Source organism: Corapipo altera, unplaced genomic scaffold (assembly GCF_003945725.1).
Source record: "Corapipo altera isolate COAL_440 unplaced genomic scaffold, ASM394572v1 22b, whole genome shotgun sequence".
In the NCBI taxonomy this organism is placed as follows: domain Eukaryota; kingdom Metazoa; phylum Chordata; class Aves; order Passeriformes; family Pipridae; genus Corapipo; species Corapipo altera.
Genome location: NW_020884876.1, coordinates 10673222 through 10692572, shown reverse-complemented (window position 1 = coordinate 10692572; position 19351 = coordinate 10673222). Strand labels below are relative to the sequence as shown.

At 38.1% G+C, this 19351-nt stretch overlaps 1 protein-coding gene across 1 annotated transcript; it reads right to left on the bottom strand.

Moving 5' to 3' along the window:
• Positions 1–1334: 1334 nt before the first annotated feature.
• Positions 1335–16946, bottom strand: AGA (aspartylglucosaminidase). Its single transcript, XM_027635897.1, has 9 exons — positions 16776–16946; positions 14846–14999; positions 14148–14260; positions 10841–10953; positions 9733–9847; positions 7723–7798; positions 6905–7012; positions 4683–4816; positions 1335–3857 (listed from the first exon to the last, which is right to left on the bottom strand). Exons 1-9 carry the CDS (start codon positions 16927–16929, stop codon positions 3757–3759), a joined length of 1068 nt encoding a protein of 355 aa, XP_027491698.1. The 5' UTR covers positions 16930–16946; the 3' UTR covers positions 1335–3756.
• Positions 16947–19351: the final 2405 nt, after the last annotated feature.

Genomic DNA, 19351 nt, shown 5'->3' with positions numbered 1-19351 from the left:
CCTAAACCCTATAAATGTAACATCCCCGACAATAAACGCTCTGCTCTCTTGCCTCCTCTCCATGCCCGGTGTCCTGTGACCTGTCTCCCTGCCGGCCACGTGCGGGGTGGGGGGGAGGGGGAGCACCTCTCCCCTCCAGGCTCAGGGCCTGAAAAGACCCCTGAGAAACCCCTGGAGTTCCCTTTCCCCATCCTTCAAAGCGTCGCAATGGTTCTTCAGATGGAAACGGAACTAGAACTGGGTCGCCCCACGCTGTGGGTGGGGAAAGGGATCCAGAAAAAGTAGCATACCTTTACAGGGAAGAAGGCTTTAGACAGACCAGAGAATATTTTACAAATTGCTGCAGTTTGCAGCGAGTGTAAGCTATGTATCTATTTGGTCTGGAGGTGATTTTTGAAATTTTTGTGAAATGGCATCAGTAGTATGCAACACTGACCCTTAACAAAAGTCATCCTAAAATGTAATTTAAGCCACAGATGAAATTACTTTGGCATGCAGCAGGAGTGAGGGGCAGGAAGGCATGCAGGAGAATTTGGGTTACAAATGAAAACAACTTGCTGAAAAACCCTGTTTATCCGACAAAGAAGAAGGAGTCCTGAAGAGAATCTAGTTTGTCAAGGTCCCACAAAACAACAGAGAAAAATATACCACAATTTAAGTGAAGGCCATGAGCAAAAGGAATGTGGTAACAGAACCTGTGAAAATTAACCCGAAGACAAACATTCTTCAGACTTTCAAACAATAAACATTCAGGACCTAAAATTCTATGTGAGAGAAATTAGTTTATATTTCTCACTTCAGTTTTGCAATTACAATCTTATCTAACATTATGATTGCTTCATATAATATTATGAAATACTACTCTAACCTGTGAATGTCTATATATATATATATATAATTTAATTTCTTTTAGAAGAAATGAATCAATAGGAAAAAAATTACAAAAAGCTGTCAATTTTTGACAAAAAACTCATTTGTAACTGAGACTATTCACATTTGTGAATTCAAGTTACTGAACCTTCAACAGAGAAGTATCTTAAACATTTGAAACTTGAAACAATAAAAAGCCAAAAGATTAAAGTGACAGAGTATCATGATGCATTTTTCCTGTTCAGTTACCCTGACGTTCCATGATGACTAATGCAATCTGCAAATGCAGCCATCAGATCAGACATAAGAAATGTTGTAAATTTAATGGAACTTATGTGGAAGAACGAACTTTTGGCAAGAGTTTCTACTTGATATTTATCTTTCTTAAAAAAATTAATGTGTCTGCTAAGCATAATAGAACACCACTAGTAACATTTAAAGAAATATTTTTAAGACAAAATATTAAGCATTTTATTTTTTTTAATTCAGAATTAAAAACATCAGAATGCTGCATTCTTAATATTATAATACACTGTCAAAAATATATCAAAATAATTTACAAAAATTAACCTGTTCATTTTAACTAATTCATCATAACAAAACAACCTACATTGTCAAACCACATGGATTAGTATCTACATCTCGTGGAGACAAGTAATTAAGACAGAATCATTAAGGTTGGAAAAGACTTCCAAGATCAAGTCCAACCTTTGACCAAACACCACCATGTCAACTAAACTGTAGCACTAAGTGCCATATCCAGCCATTTATGGAACACTTGCAGTGTTGTGGTGGTTACTCCACCACTTCCCTGGGCAGCCCATTCCAATGCCTGAGCACCCTCTCTGTGAAAATATTCTTCCAGATGTCCAACTTGAACCTCTTCTAGGACAGCTTAAGGCCATTTCCTCTTGTCCTGTCTCTAGTTACCTGGGAGAAGAGGCTGATCCCTACCTTGCTACAACGTCCTTTCAGGTAGCTGTAGAGAGCAATAAGGTCTCCCCTGAGCCTCCTTTTCTCTAGGCTAAACAATCCCAGCTCCCTCAGTCACTCCTCACATGACTTACTCTCTCGACCCTTCACCAGCTGCATTGCTCTTATCTATACAGCTCCCACACCTCAGTGTCTTTCTTGTAGTGAAAGGCCCAAAACTGGACACACCACTCGAGGTGTGGCTTCACCAGTGCTGAGTACAGAGGGACAAGCACTTCCCTAGTCTTGCTGGCCACACTATTTTTGATACAGGCCAGGATGCCATTGGCCTTCTTGGCCACCTGGCTCACGTTCAGCCAGCTGTCATCCAGCACAGAGGAGCTGACTACACAGGGAGTTAGCACTGCAACAGTGACTTCAAGGTACACTGTTGCAGGGCACCCATAACCTCCACTGCCATACACTAGCTAGCACAGTGACATAAGCACACTAGAAAGCGTGCCATGGATGTTCCCAACCTCTTTCACGAATGAGTCCTGGTGGATTCAGCTGCAGCACTTTGAGACATTACTGCTCAACCCCCAGTACAGAACCTCCTATGTTTATAATCCACAATGCAATCTTCAATGTAACAACCACTGGGATTTTATTAATCTATTTGCATTTGACTGCCTGAGTTATCTGAAGATAGAGCAGTCATGGCAGAACGTTGTAAGTAGGACAAGTAAAAAACTTATCTTAAACCACTACAGATATACTCACTTGGAGCTTATTGTGGCCTGCAGTGAATTCTGTGCTACAAGATGCTCCAAAGACCCAGTGACAGAAGCGAATCCTCTGAATAAATCACTTTGTTGATGAATTTCAACAGCAGGCCATTGAAAATAGCTATTCTAGTTTGAGTGGTTTATTTCCAGCTTTTAAAGATACCAACTTGGAACAATCACTCTAAGGTACACAAGCATCTAAACAAACTTACTTATACATGATACATTAAGGTGTGCTTTTATTACCCAATCATTTTATTCAAGTAGACAAAGAATAATTAAAGTGACAAGACACACTCATTTTATTTGCTCCCACCTTTCACATTTTCCTAGCTCAAGTTTAACAGATTCAATCAAATGATCAGCAGGCTGCCAAGTTAAGAGAATAATCAAACAGATCTTCAAATACCTATGGAACAATCCTCATAGATCCTGGAGTTCTATTACAAATGAATCCTTCTGTCTCTAGACACAAAAAGTGACAAAACCCAAACTGTAGGTAACTGTCAAACTCTAGGTATTCAACTGCCCCTTTACAGGGGTAAATATGCTACAGGAAAGGGCAAGTGCACAGCATATTAGTGACAAAGAAATCACTGTGACTATGATTCATAACTTAACTTCCACTACAGAAACCAGGTGACAGGAAGATTTCCAATTGTCTTCATATCCAATCAGAGTCAAACAATATTCCTTGAAGGTTTGTACTACCAGGGATGCTTGCATGTTCTCTCTATTCAAATGTATTCTCAGCGGTTGTGAAACAAGTCAGAATGGTCCATAAGGAGATGCTTCTTATCTCTTCATTAAGGCTTTGAAATAGTCTCCACTACTCTTCAACCCCATTTCCTTGCTTGTCGGCATTTTTATGCAATTTTATTTTCAAGAGAAAAGGAAACCTAGACTAAATCTTAGAAAGAGAATTAAGTAGTCTCAAAATAAGTCTCCTGTGTAGAGTCATGGTTGCAGCCCTTTACTTGAGATTTCTGAAAAATATGTTTTTAAATGGCAAAGCAAAGGTCCTGTTCAATGGTTACTATTCATTACTTTTAGCTACTCAGTCCTCAGGAAAACAAACAGATCACTTGAGCCATCAGATGCTTGAAACAACCATTTTAAAAAGTAACTCCTAGGGAACCTTAGCACTTTCCTCTTCTAAACTGAGATGCTAATAGGACAAAAGAAATTAAATGCAATCTACTACTTGCTCAGTTGGTTGACTTAGTAAAGGGCTAGAAACCATGAAGTGAAACTGAGTGAATCCTGGAATTTTATTACATGCAGCACCTAGGAAAGAAAGAAAAAAAAATTATAACATGCTACATTTGGGATTAGTGTCTCTGTTATTGTATTTTATCATCTAAACACCCAGTTACGAATTCTACTACAATGGTGTAATTATTCTTTTACAATCTGTTTAACCCAAGACATCTTGAAAGTATTTAAGTTAAAATACAGTACTGCTGGCTGCTGTAGTGCAATTAATGCCCTTATAATACAATTCAAAAAAGTAATGCAAGTTAGGAAAATATCTCTCTCTTTCAGTCCTGATTAATTTAATGAGTTCCTTCAACACTAATCTCTTAAACACAGAACTATGGGAAGTAAGAGATCAAAGAACAGCAATAAGCAGTCTAACTAAATAATCCATTTTGATTAGCAAATTGTACTTCATACTGATCTAAGAGTTCACTAATGAGATGCCTGGCACAATGACTGCTCTTGGAAAGCTTTGAAGCCATGCTTAACATTCACATTCTCCCTCCCTTATGCCACATCTAGGGAAAGCATAAGAATTCTTTAAAACCTTCAAATTAATCATATGCAGTCCAGGAAAACACATCCAGGTTGTAAATATTTTTGATTGTTCCTAAGCCTTCCATAAATTTTGTGTAAATCCAAGACATCAAAATGCAAAGGAAAATTACAGTATCCCCAGTTCGCACTAGGACATAGCTGCCCTGGTAACCAGCATTTAGTACTACAAATGGCCAGTATTACTTCAGTCCTCAAAGAATAATTAAAGACTTCTGCTTTAAAATCCACCTTCAGTTTTGTACTTCTGTGATCTAGTAAGTGTAAGCACCTTTGCCTGCAAAGTAAAATACATACCATAACTTCCAGTTGTATTGGCACAAATGATAGCACCAAAGAACTTTGGAGCATACTTCTGGATTCTGGAAATGACTTTCTGACAGGCTACTGTTGGGTCTGTTCCCATTCTCATATATTCCACAGCTTGATAACTAAAAAAAAAACCGACCCCATACCCAGACAGTTAGCCATACTCAGGTTATATATTTTAAAATACCACTGAAGAAACCTTGGTTTCTTTGACTAATGAAAACACACTGTAAGTAATTTTTAGGCCATCTTGTATTGGCAATTATTACTCAAGTTCTACATAAAAAGTCATTAAAAACAGGACTAAAAGGAACTGCAAGATGTCATCTATACCATCTACTGTTCTATGGTAGGATCAAGCCAAGAGATAACTCTGATCATTTGCAGAAGAGGCTAAGCAAAAGATTAGTTAAAGAATGCAAAGAAGCTGTTAAAGAGTTAGTGGCTTCTATTTTTCATTGAGTTTGACATTAGAAGTGATCACGAGTTTTCAAAAAGGCTAATGTTAAGAAAACTTTTTGAAGAAAACTGATCTCCAATATTACCTTACTAATAAATTGTTGATTTCAGTACGCATTAAAAAAAAAAACCTTTCAGAAAAAAATTAGGTTTCTGAAAACACCAAAACTGACACATTTTCTTTATTTTATGAATATGAAGGTACAATGTTTTGATCAAGACTTTGAGACACTTTTAAATTTTTTGCAAACTAAGTTGAAAAAATATCTTAGTTTAAATGAAAGAGAATCAAAATGAACTTTCTTTTTATCTACAGTATCATTAGACAAATGACTATATGGGAAACGCTTGAGATGAATCAGTTGCATTTCAAAAATATCCTCAGAGGTAAAAAAATTAGTTTTGTTGCCATTTTCTTTCAGAATCTGAAGATTAAATGACAACATATGATATAACTTACAAGCAAACAACATTAGATTGCTTTGATGAAAGACGCACGTACCAACACCAACTCCTGCTACACTAAGAGATATACAGATAGCATTACCTACAGGTGTTATCAAAGTACTGCAGAAAAGAACTTCTCTTGCATTTTAGAATTCCTATTATCTTTGACTTATTCTAACAATCAAATAAGTTCAACTTATCTAAAGAAAACTGACAGAATATAAAGCTATATTTCACAGGGGTCTCTTCTCTCATCAAAAACTCAGTAAGAAATTACTATTGCAAAGAAGGTAGACAGCAAATATTAGCAATTTCGCCCTTTATTTGGCACTTCCTTCACTTCTGGCAGGTCAACTTTAGTCTTTGTTTCCATGTGGGAATATCTAAGTAACATGGATTTAGTAAAAATCTTTATCTACAAGGAAGCAGTGATTAACCATCTAGGCTGAGTTGTTTTCTAAAACCCACTGGTGCTAACACAAAATGCTTTTAAGCATTACAGCCAAATACTTCAGGCTGCTAAAGTGTAATATCAGTTTTTATTGATTAAGCTCATGGTGCAGCTCAACTACTGCTGTTGTTATTTGTCATGACAGGACAGATAATTTACTTCAAGACTGGCTTGGAACAGCTTGAATTTCATTGAGGACATTTGTGAATATGCAACAGCTAGCAGGCATTCTTAGCTGCCAGAGTTTCAGAAAAAGCACCTGAGCTTCTATATAGTCCTTCGAGCATCAGAGCGCATTATGTTCAGCATGGATTTCCATAACTCATTCCTGAGACTGACCCACAAGGATGACTCTGAAGACTCAGTGATGAAAACAGCCATATTTTACACAGTTTATAGAACCACGATGATGGCACTAAAACACCTCTTTCAGTTTCAAATTAGATGCAATTGCATAGGATTGTTGCGGTGACACTTCCCCACCTAAATAATCTGAGACCCACGCCTCCTCCTCTCTACAATTTATGATACTTATTTCCCACATAATAAAACACTTTGGAGGAGAAAGCTAATCAGTTCTGTTAAAAAGCATATAGGTTGGAAATATACTCATTACCTGCTGCCTCTTTGCTCACAGCTTGGCAGCGTTAAGGGATCTGTCATCAAGATATTTGTCTCTTCTTTTAAGACACATTATAACAATAACTTAATACTGCCACGGTTCTTTCCTCTTCCACTCCTTCCTCTACTCCCACTTCAGCAGCAAGTTACAGTGTCCTTTTAATCAGTTACTTCATTTGCCGAGTCCACATTTTGCTGCGAAAAGCTGGCAAAGTCTGCCCTAAGGACAAACCTGGGTAAGAAGCGCATCATAATGTCACCATTCCCAGTGGCTGCAGCTCCTCCAGCTGTACTGTCCGCATAGGATCCTGCTCCAGCTATTGGAGAATCTCCAACACGGCTGTAGTGAACAATGGAAAATAAAAACCCAACTTTGTCAGCCTTACTGCCTCCAGCTGACTTAGTGTCAAACCCACAGGAGAACAGAACAGGTAAAAAGGTCACTCCACAGCAGTCAGAAGTCTTTATCTTAAAACTACCAATATGAGTGATCTGTGAAAACCTGACTGACCTGAGGCTTAATCCACCTCCTATGCACAACTGTTTGTTATTATACTGACTATAACTAGGCCAGTGAGGTTTAGCCTGTGGGCAACAGTAAGCAGCTGGGGACATTAATATGTTCAATAACTTGTTGCTAAATCCCGAAGTTGTCTGACTTGGTTAACAGAAAAGAATTCTAACTGGGTAAAAAAAGTATCTCAAGGATAAAATACAAGCCTGGGGCTCTGATTTTATGTACATTTCTTTGGAGACTGCACCTCTCCAAAATGCTTATTTGTCTCTGGTGCCTTGCCTTATAAGTTGTCTCAAAACTGTGCCAGTTGTTTGTGTCTCTGTATGATGAATTAAGCCAGCTGAAAAACAAGCATGCCCTCGAACACACACAAATCATCTTGCAACTCAATCAGCATTAGGATTTATGGCAGTGCATAGAAATAAGTAAGGCCATTTTGTGATCTTAATGTTAATGTTTTACAACACCATGACAAGCTTAACATAGGAAAAAAGGTGGAGAAAAAACTTTTTTGTAAAACCAGAGATACTAACCCTGGAATTTTGTGGACTGCACCATTAGTAGATGTCCCAGAAACAACGGTTCCACTCGCACCAATTACAACCATACCTAAGATTTTCAACAGGATGAAACATATTCAGAAACATTCCTAAAAAATTTATTTAATTGGTATTATGCTTATAAAAAAGAACCACAACACACAGACTATTCAAATTACTGATATACTGAAATACAAGAGTTGTACTCTTAAGGAAAACATGTTCTTTTTAAAAGACATTTTGAAACTTTTAGGATGTATTACAAGAGCTCAAAAAAGAAGGTAAAATTGTGAGTGCCACACTGTTCAGAGCTGTATGCTACTTCTGCCCAAGCAGGCAATGTCTCCTGATATACATCTATGTTAAGCAGTAGAGAATAAGTACCTGGTGTCACTACATCAAGCATCAAGGAAATTATAAATAGCGCTTGAAGGAAATTAAAAAAAATCAGAAGGATGAGCTTAAATTTGGTAGACGGTGACATACTGACTACCAAAGTAACTTGAATTACATGACAGGCAACCAAATGGATGGATAAGCCTACCCCTTGCTAATTTTGTGCTGATAAGAAAGCCACTGCCTCATACAAGAGAAGTTTAGATTGTCACTTGGAACAGGATTTGGGATCAGCTGCTTCTCCATATAGCCAGAATTCACCTCCACAGAGCAAGAGAGGGCATAAATTGCTGCTAGCATAAAACTGCAATACAAAGTGAGAGCCAAGGAGCAGAATGTGATGAGCTGAATTCTGTTTCTCTGACCTCAATAGGCAGTACCTACTTCTTACACAAGTTTCCTGACCAGTAGAAGCTAAAAGCATAGAGGCACTGACTCTCTGTCCTATGTAAAAAGACTGGAAGGACATTAGATCCTTCCAATGTCTTAAATGCATTATTAATGAAGACCGTTCTCAAAATGTGCTAGTCACAGAGACATTTCATATATAAAACAATGGGGTGGGAGAACTTGAAATACTAATACAAAACACTGTCATTTACTACAAAACAGCTTACAACTACTTAATGATACATCAGTTCTTGAGTTGTATTTACAAGATTCCTCTCTCCTGACACTCCACAATTTCTGAGTTTTCCAGCACTAACTAAAGACTGTTTACCCCAGCAAAGAAAACCAACCAGCTATCAACTTAAGAATCTGGGGGGTTATCCAACTTCTGGAGAATATTAATTGGTTATTAGTAGAGTGAACTAGAAGTAAAGAAAAAAGATTCACACTTGAAATAACTTGTTAATTCTTGGTACTGCAAATACCATCAAGCGAAAAGTTCTGCATTACTGAGGAAAATCCAAACTAAACCAAAGAGTGCTAGTTTCAAGACTACACAGTAAAAAGCTTTAAAAGACATGAATCCATAACTGCTCTACTCCTTTGTCTGATCTGCTTCTTAACCAGCTTGTAGGTTTAGCAATTAACAGTCCTCAATCAGTAAACTCTTAGAAGTTTTTGGGACTACTACTGCTAGCCTGTTTTAAGCATAGTAATTTCTGGAGAAGTTTATTGATTTAGTCTAAAGCCAGAACAGAAGACAAATGAAAGCAAACTTTGTTCTAAAAATTTCAGAAGTGTTTGACAAACATTGCTTTTAGTTGGCAACAGGACTACTGTTTACTCATTTCTTCCACCACTGTAATGCCTTTTAAGTTGCTCTGAAAGCAACACCATAATCAAGATAAAAATAATTATTTTTAATCTTAATCAGTTTTCTAAGCATCCACAGCTGTCCAAGCAATTATGCCAAGGTATCTGCGAGAAAAGCAGCAGGGCAATGAACAAGAGCTAAGGGCAAATACGAAGCAAGTGGCTGTGCAGCCACTGTTTGAAAAAAAAGAGAAACAAATCTTACTTTTAGGCACTCCATCCTAACACATAAGTAACAGAATCTTGAAACCACTATAAACAGGAAATAATTACTATATGAAATACTTTTCTTTAAAATTAGTATGATTTAATCTGTAGAGCAATGAGAAAAAAATCAGTTGTTACCAATAGTATCATGGTTCTGAACACTTCTTTGTGAGATGGTCTGTTCTTCTTTATAAGTTACTTTTCCAGGCCGTTTATATGGTCCACAGGATTTTGAAGAGTCTGGTACCACATTCTGTAAATATTTTTTGATTTGCACGAATAATATATTATACTTCAATACAGATAAATTTAAAAATACTACAATCAATACCTATAATCTGCCATATAGGATGCCCAATACTTAAAACATACATCTGTACTGAAATACCACAAATTGTTTTGCTTAAAGACTGATTTCTGGTATAATATAGTAAAAAGGTTTTCCTACTAGAAAGTTATGTTGTTAAAGATTTTCCCTTGCTCAACTGAGTGGTCAAAAAGAAAAAAAAAAGTCAGCTCGTTCTTCAATGAAATGAAGAAAATCTTCAAGTCAAAAAAACAACCAGATAAAATGAGTTTGTTGTACTAAGTTCAAGATATTATTGTCAAGTCAGCATCATACTCAAGATATTTTCCCAATTGAAAATATCTTGAAAATTAAAAAAAATCAAAACTGAATTAAACTGGTTCAGCAATGCAGCATTCCATATTCAAGAAACAATTAATACAGCGTACAAACATGTAGAAATCTGTAACACCCAAAGCAAAAAAAACCCCTCCAACCAAGCCAACATCACCACAGCAGGTAAATTTAATGGACAGCTGCACTAATCTTGATGCATTCACAGGTCTGCATGAAGCCTCACAACTAACTATTTAGAGACCTTAATTACTCCTGTAAAATTCTCTTTCAGAAATTTATACATGCATCAAAAAAATACACACACTGCTGTGTTTAGCTTGAGAAGTCCTGTCCCAATTAAGAACTGGAAAAAAAAAATAATTGCTACACCAAAACTCTACTGCATCAAGGTCAAAACCAGCAGGATCTAAGAAATAAGAACTAGACACATGCAATTCCCAAGTCTACCAAATGCTTGGTAATTCCAAGCCTTTTCTGCTTAATATGCAAAACTTCTTTTTCTTCACATGTCAAGTGTAACTTCAATATAAGCTAAAAGGAAGAGGCAATTGCTGTATTACTGACTTTCTAAACCCCCTCTTCACTGCCACCACTGCACTGTACCTTCCAGTAGTTTGGCTGACAGCTTTGATTAAGCCACTCTGAATACAGCGAAAGTGATTTCTGGGTTGTTAAATCTTCGTATGGAAACCCCATTCTTACAGCAAACAGGGAGGCTTGAAAAACAAGAACAAAACAAAAAAACCACACATTGATTTATTCACAGATTTATACATTTTATGATAATGCATTCATGTTATGCTTTTTAGAAATCAAGAAAGTCTACATCCTTTATGGAGATGAGAAATAAGCCTTCAGGGAGCAGCATCAGCCATTAGAGTGATGTACAACTGCAGCAGCAAACTCTCCCTTCACTGGCAATATCAAATTTCTTCAATTCACTATAACTATGTTAATACATATAAGTTTTACCATTGAAAGAGAAAAATTCAATTCTGTTAATCAACTGGACACAAATAAACTGTAGGAAGAGTGGTCTGGGCTGTATGGGTCACAGAAATGATACAAATATATTTGCCTTAAAAAGCTAGTCTTTTATGAAATGTAAGTAACCCAGCAGCACAACATTTGCCATTAAAACACTGATACTTGAAGAAAGCAATCCACCAGCTTACATCATATTACACTTCTTCCTTGCAGTTTGTAAAGTGACAACTTGTTTTGAAAATTAATATAGAATGAGCCAAGGGAGCAAAAGAAATACCAACAGAAGCAATGAAAGAATGCTACACTTCTAAGAGTAACTTTTATCGTTAGGCAAAGGGAAAAGAAAAAAGATCAACTGTTCTTTCATCTTTTAGCTGAAAATACCTTTGATACTAACCAGTAACAGATACTGTTGCTAGGTTCTGATGCCTGAATTGATATTATCAATCCTTGATAATAACGTCACTGTAATACACAGCTGAACAAGCTTATCTAGTCCAAGAATTAAGAGAAGCCTTTCTGGACAGCTTTTCTATGTTTTTCTTAAAAACTGACACAATTTGAAGTTCCTTACCACTCAGAGGAAAACTGACAGCTTCAATTAAATTGATATTTATTTTCCCATTTCTAGAACAAATAGGCAGGGGTTAGGTTTTTTTTGGTTTTTTTTTCTTTTTAGGATAAAATTGTGCTTGTGTATGTTTGTCAGGAATTCTTTCATAACTTTTGAAGCAGTGTTTCTACTCCAGAAAGCAGAGTTGGTCGTTTTCACTTTCTGAACTTTTTACTTGGATTATGGTTTAAATATTGACAGGAAAAAAAAGAGAAAAAGGTCAGGCACACTGACACTGAAACTTCCCTATCTATTAGAGACAAACAAGAAAATTTCTTGGCAGACAATAACCAAAATAGAGGGTTTTTTTCCCCTCACTTGTAACCCTCCTACACTGAATATCCCTCACCAGATTCAGTCTACATTGATATACATGTGCTTTATTGATAGTTTGCTAAGACTCACTCCTAAAGAATTAAGACAACTAATGGAGAAAACAGCTCTTTTAACAATGCAAGAATTGGTGAGTGTAGTTATCCGTATCTGTTCAGTGAAAGCTACACCACTGCCATGAAGTAGAACCCAAAGATCTACAGGGTGGTTAGCCTCTCCATGATCACTGAGAAGAAAATGGAAAAACTAATCCTGGAAATAATAACTGAGCACATCAAGGACAAACAGATGACTAGAAAATTAATCCATGCCACAGTTTGCTTCCTCCTCCTCTCCAGTGTCAACCACTCATAAAAATGCAATTTTAGGAGGCACAAAGACTTCTCTGGATTATATTGCTAAGTATATTCAAATAAAAGTGCCATTTAGTTATTGGGAGAAAAATAAGGAATAACCTCAGCAATTCTGTATCTTGATTAAAAAAATGCCTGCAGAGACTATATGCATTTATATGAAAAGAGTTTACTATTCTATCTAGCTCTTCTGGTGAAAATGTAAATATTTTTATTTAGAAAATAAACTGTTCTTTATCTCATATGCATTTTTTAAGATTCAAAAGTATCAATCTTCACCTGATAAAGACAACTACAGTTTCTTTTATCCAAGCTCCAATTTCCACAGAAAATACATTTCTTCACAAGAAATATTCTTCCTCAATTTCTCCACTGCTTTGATTAATTCACTAACGTTAAACATCATCTCCAGTTTTTACTCAGATAAGTCTTTGGTTTTTCTGTCTTTCTTTTGCCACTACTGCTAGACAGTTTCTTCAGAGGAAGTTCTCACTGGCAGCAAGGACTCAGCATAACAACCTTGTCCACATGCCTCCATTATGCAAAGAGCTATTTTCTTAGGTTGGAAAACATATTTTATATCAGCACTTTAATTCTTCTGCTTCTTCACTTTCATTATCTTTTCTACTGATCAAAGTTTAAAAATAATTTGGTAACTAACAACGATGGGGAAATGAGTATTATGAGTATTTCTTATTCTTTTTGCTTTTAACACCTGACCAATTTCTTTTTCTGCATCACCTGTGAAATTTCTTAGTCCTCTTCTCAAATTAAACAGAATCTGCACGTCTCTCTTTTCAAACATGTCAAACAGCGTCCACCCTCCCAAGATTGCATCAAAAAACTGCTGCTGCACTTATTTCTGTACACATTAATTTCTTCAATTTCAAAGCACTTGAATCACCATTAATGCTCAGATGTCAACTTCCACACTTATCTCCAAATTTCCTTCTGAGCAGGTACGTACATTTTCAAAGTCCTTAACTGTGAGCCAAGAAACCTTCTGCTCACTACTCACATACCTCCCTGGAAGGTACATCTCTTTTTGAAACTGGTATTACTCTACCAACAGCAGTCTGTATTTAAAAAGCTCAACCTCCAGTTTGCTATTGCTCTTTTGCTGTGCCTGAGTACAGCCTCTAACGTAATTTTTTTCATTCAAGTTCTCACTAATATTTTTAAACTATGAAATGCAATAATCATGCTCAAAATATACCAAAGTAGTAAAATATAACTGCAGTGTCTATTAATTCTGCCATTCCTTAGAAAAAGTTACTCCTTGGTTTTAAATGCAACATTTACATCTAACAGTTTCCATATTGTCTTTTAATAAATCATCTTTGAAAACTCAGATATCAGTGATATTAGCAAAGCCTTGGGATTACAAGTTAATATTTGCAGTCAGGTTGGTGGGAAAACCATAAAACTATGCTTTTTTTTTCTAAAAATAAACCTATTTCATACACACAGAATGAGCAAATAAACACTTCTGAATTATTTGACGAAATTGATTTTATTGTCAAGTAATTCTTCCACCTATATAACCAAGATTAAAACATGGCAATTTTAGCAGGAAGTGTTTTAGACAAGGGTATGGCTTGGAAACAGTTAAAGGAATAATTACCTGACTCTCCCACTAATAATGTATGCTTAGTGTATTCAATGACCTTTCGTGCTACACCAATTGCATTTTTTACACGTCTGAGATCCGCAACAGCCCCAACTTCCATAGTGTTGCTGGAAACAGAAAATATTTAAAACTTATTAAAAATACACGAATAATTGCACATTTTTTATTAGACAAGATCCGTTCTCATCTAAATCAAAAAGCTTGGTCCTTTAACATAATACTTTAATTGTTCTATGCCATAGACTGATGGCATCACACTAGTAGGGAAAAAATTCCTACCTATATTGTTTCCTTTCACAAGCATGGAGATGTTGCTCAAGTAACAATAACTTCATCTACAGTAATATTTTCAGTAAAATAACTATTTTGTTACATAACCACATAACATGAACAACACACTTGCAATTACTCTTTAACCAAGACAGCTTTAAATAGAAATAAATTACAGAATACAACTCCTCCAGAAGGGAAATATTTATGGACTGAATATAAAGGGAAAGCTAACAATGCTACGAACCATCTGCTTTGCAACTTCTATATCTAGAACTGGATTACCACACTACATATGAAGATTCATAAGCTACTCTCCCACCAGTCAGTATTTTTCCTTGTCTCACAAGTTAACATATAACTTGTCCCATAGTGAGCCCCAAAGCAACAAGATCCTGTAACAACCCATGTAGTTTCCTTACCCATCCATAATCATTGCGTCCAGAGTTGTTTCTCCACTTTCATCTGGGCTTCCTCCGTATCCCACACTCCCATCGCACTGATCAATCTCACACTGCCCACAGCCTCTCTCAACCGCATCCAGCTCAGAACCTCCTGACTCCAGGACTCTCCAAGCTATAATTAACACAAATCATTAAATGTCACCAGGGAAAACAGTCTCCACTACTACTTTAAAGAATGTTTTAAAGATAGATACAATGCAGATGCACTACATAAGTGGATAAACAAAAGTAAACCGTAACTTACAGATGAAATAGTCAAAATATAAATATAACTGAAAGAATGTAAAGCATCACTTTTTTAAATATTGTTTTTCTTTCATATCTGTTTAGTGTTTCTGACTGAGAAACAAAGTTTTTCTTCTGTTATTAACTAACAACCATCACAACTTCTATACATCAAACAACCTTCTCTGCCCAGAACCAATCATTACTTTATCACTGCTTGTTTAAAGCCTTCTGGGAGGAGAGAGAAGGGGAAACAAAGCTTTCATCTTAGAAAAAAAAAAAAAAAAGACCAAAAAAAAGAGCAGCCCTCAAAAGCTTCATATGAGAATAGTAAGTGTCCAGCTGCAGAATAAAAAGATCTAAATCTATATCAGTAACTACGTAAGCATAAAACTAAAGTAGAAATGGTATATAAGACCTTAGTCTCCATTCTCCTGTCCAAACCTCAGTCTTCTATTCTTTAGAATCTAGATCACGGCCAAATGACATGCCTTGAATACGCTGAGCCTGAAGGCATTGCACATATGAGATTTCACAAGGTTGGACCCTGGCAAAACTTTCCAAGGCACACAAGCCTGCTGGCACTACTTCCTCCTTGTGTTCGCTCTGGTGCTACATCATCTGACAGACCCAGCACAGGGGAGGAGGCAGCAAATGCACACAGCTCTTTTTTGCAGCAATAAACCATCTCAAGAAGCCTTACCATCACAAATGCCACATGCAACTGCATGAAGCTTCCTGCACCAGGGAAAAAGTAAGACCTAATGCCATGCATCCAACTCCACATATGATCGTCTTTTATTACAAACTTCAGTGTGAGGAGTATTGCTCCAATTCCTATTACTGTTATTGCTGCCAGTAGCCTTAACACAAGCTTTCAGAAGCTGCAAAAGGCCTTGCAGTTTTCATGAGTATATTTTATTTCTCACCTACACAAGGCTTTACAGGTAACCCATTTCACAAGGAAGAATTCCACAGTAAGGCATTATTTACAACTCGACTACGATAAAATAACCCACAAGTCTTTTAAAATCAGTACTCACAACTAATTTACATTGCCATAAGAAAATGTGCTTTGCCTGTCAATAACACATCACAAAATACTGAGCTGAAAAAAAATAATATCCATAACTACCTAAATCCTTGGGGGGCAAGAACGAATCTCAAAAGGGCACCTTTAAAAAAAACACTGCAAAGAGCCACAAGAGTTCAAACCACATTAGCAAAAGTATGCCCTTAATCTAGCATATCCGCAGTTCATAACCCCCTTCTCTACTGATTTGTTTGGTTTGGTTTTTTTTAAACCCGTTTTTCCCAGCCTGCTTGCAGGCTCTCAGGCCACACCAGGACTCGGCGTCAGGGAACCACCAGTGTAAAGGCAAGCTCCTTCCCATACGAGGGGTAACTTGGCGCCTCGGCGTCCGAGCCCCTTTCCAAGAGCCTGCCCGTCCCTCTGACCCGGGACAGGGTAGGTGGGGAGCAGAGCCCGGAACCGCTGCACCCAGCGCCGCTTGACAGCAGCAGGGTCTCAACTCGCTCCTTCTTGCCACCGCCCACGCCCGGACCCGCCCGGCGGTCCCTCGCAGCGGGAGGACGCACCAGGAGGGCAGCGAGCGGCGCGGCACAGCACCGCCCCACCCGCCCCAGTCCCCCTCCGGGACACCTGTCTCCGCGGCCGTACTAAACGCCCAGGTGTTGATGACTACAGGCAGGGCGGCTGCTGAGGCTGCGCCCAGTGGCGGCAACACGACGAGCAAGAGGAGCAGGACAACCAGAACCACCACGGCCGTCCATCCCCCGCCGCCCCCCAGCGCCATCACTGCCCGGCCCGGCCCGGCCCCCGCTGGGCCGACACCAACCAGGCGGCGGCGGCGGCGCAGGCGCGCAGGGCCCGGCCGCGGGGAGCGCTGTGGCCGCGGGCGGGTGTGGTTCCGGCGCTCGGGGGAGTGGCGAGACCGGCCCTGAGCGGCGGTGTCACGGCGAGGGAAAGCTTAAAGGCCCCAGCAAAGGCCGAAGTCCAGGGCACATTAAAATACATTTTGTATTTCACAGAATCATAGAATGGTTTGGGTTGGAAGGGACGTTGAAGATCATCTAGTTCCAACGCCCTTGCCATAGGCAGGGACATCTTTAACTAGACCAGGTTGCTTAGAGACCCATCCTTGGGCATTTTCAGGGATGTGGCATCTGCAACTTCACTGGGCAGCCTGTTACAGTGCCTTACCACCTTCTAATGATTTTTTTCCTAACATCAAGTTTAACCTACTCTGTGTCAATTTGAGCCCATTCCCCCTTGTCCTGGAACTACGTGCTCTTGTAAATAGTCTTGCCCCATCATTCCTGTAAGTTCACTTAAGGTAGTGGAAGGCTGCAATTAGGTTACCCTGAAGCCTCTTTTTCCAGGCTAAAGAATCCCGGTTCTCTCAGCCCTGCCTTGTAGGACAGGTGCTCCATCTCTCTTAGCAACTTGGTGGCCCTCCTCTGGACGTGCTCCAACAGCTCCATGTCCTTCCTGTGTTTGGAACCCCAGAGCTGGATGCAATACTTGATGTGAGGTCTCACCAGAGCAGAAGAGAAGGGTAGAGTCACCTCCCTTGATCTGCTGGCCACACTTGATGCAGCTTTTTTATTGTGTGTCTGGATTCGCGTTACAGCCAGCCTGCTTTGGCTTGTGGGGGGCCCCAGCCCACTGATGAGATTGCTGGCAGTGCTGGAGTGTGGGTGCTGAGCTGTGGTGGTGTGGGGGGGCTGTGTGTTCGCAGGGCTGTGGGGTAAGGGCAATCACCTATGCTCATGAGATTCACTTGCAACATCACCTGACACCTTGTTAACATGGATGTTTTTGTCAAAAGTGCCCTATGGTACAGAGACGTTTCTGCAAAGGACATGTTTTGAAACCTACTACAGTCAAATAGTTTAGGGAAAAACTTGTGAAAAGCCTTACTTTATAGAAATCATGAAATGTATACCAGGTAATTTCTTAATTCTGCTCCTGCTGTTCCAGCTTTTCGTTATAAACCTTTAGCAATAGTTTAAAGCCATTTGACCCGTTACCATAGCACTCTGACAGTTTCCAGGTCTATAGGCTTGCCTGCTGTAAGTGTAATTCACCGGTTTGTGTTCAGAGCTGGTTACTTTCAAGGAGCTGCTGATCATGAACCAGATATTACTTCTGAACAACATGAAAAATGGTGACTTTTACTTCTACCAGAAGACATAGATATAAACTACGCTTTTTCTTTCAAATACTCTTTTGGCTCATCCTTGTTACTCCTTTTCAATATATGATGCCCCAAACTCAATTACACTTTAACAGCAATGTCGCTGGTGTTGTATTTGTACTAAGAGGGGATACTTGGATCCAATGTGTGACAAGCTCAGGCTTGTAAGCATACCTAAATTTTGAATGCACCCAAGCTGGTTTAAAAAGCCTGAAGTAATATTATTTTTATTATAACAAAACATTCCAAATACTTTGAAATTAAATGGTGGCCACAAAGGAAATGTATTATCTTTTATTACAGAAGTCACAAAATAATTAAAATACAGTATTAGGTTTGACTTTACTAATACGATAGCCTTGGTTTCAGCTAGTTCCCAAAAGCAAAACTACAAGTAGTCTAGAGAAACCTTTATTCAGGTAAATACTGTTAGCTAATTTATTTCTGATATTACAACTCACATTTCTGTCATGTAGTTCTGTGCAAAGCTGTTAGACAAGGGAAAAGGTCCAAAATACAGATACGAACTAATGTTAGCTGAAGGTAAATAGAGGAAAATATTTTCATGAAATTAATTTAATAATAAGTAAAAAGAAAAAATATAATCAAATACATTTATAAAATGGATATATGAATAATATTTTTCAAATATGGTTTTCTTTTGGCAAGATAAAATGGAGTGTTATGAAAGAAAACCACTTTAATGTGGATGTCATTCAAATACAAGTATTGACTGTGATGGTTGCATCTGCAGGCTGAGCCTGCACAGCTGTGGAGAGAATGTTTTGTATGAGGTGAAACAGCATAATATTATGCTTTGAGGCTCATGTAGAAAGTCAGTTGGTTTGATTTCTGTGGCACACTTACTAACTGGCTTTCAAATGTGAATGACTTCCTGCTAGAAATAAATGCAATCTTGAGTCTATACTTTACTGTATACAGTTATTTAATATAATATTTTTTTATACTGTATGTGAAAACACTTACTAAGCAAACACTACTCTCAGATACAGTGTAT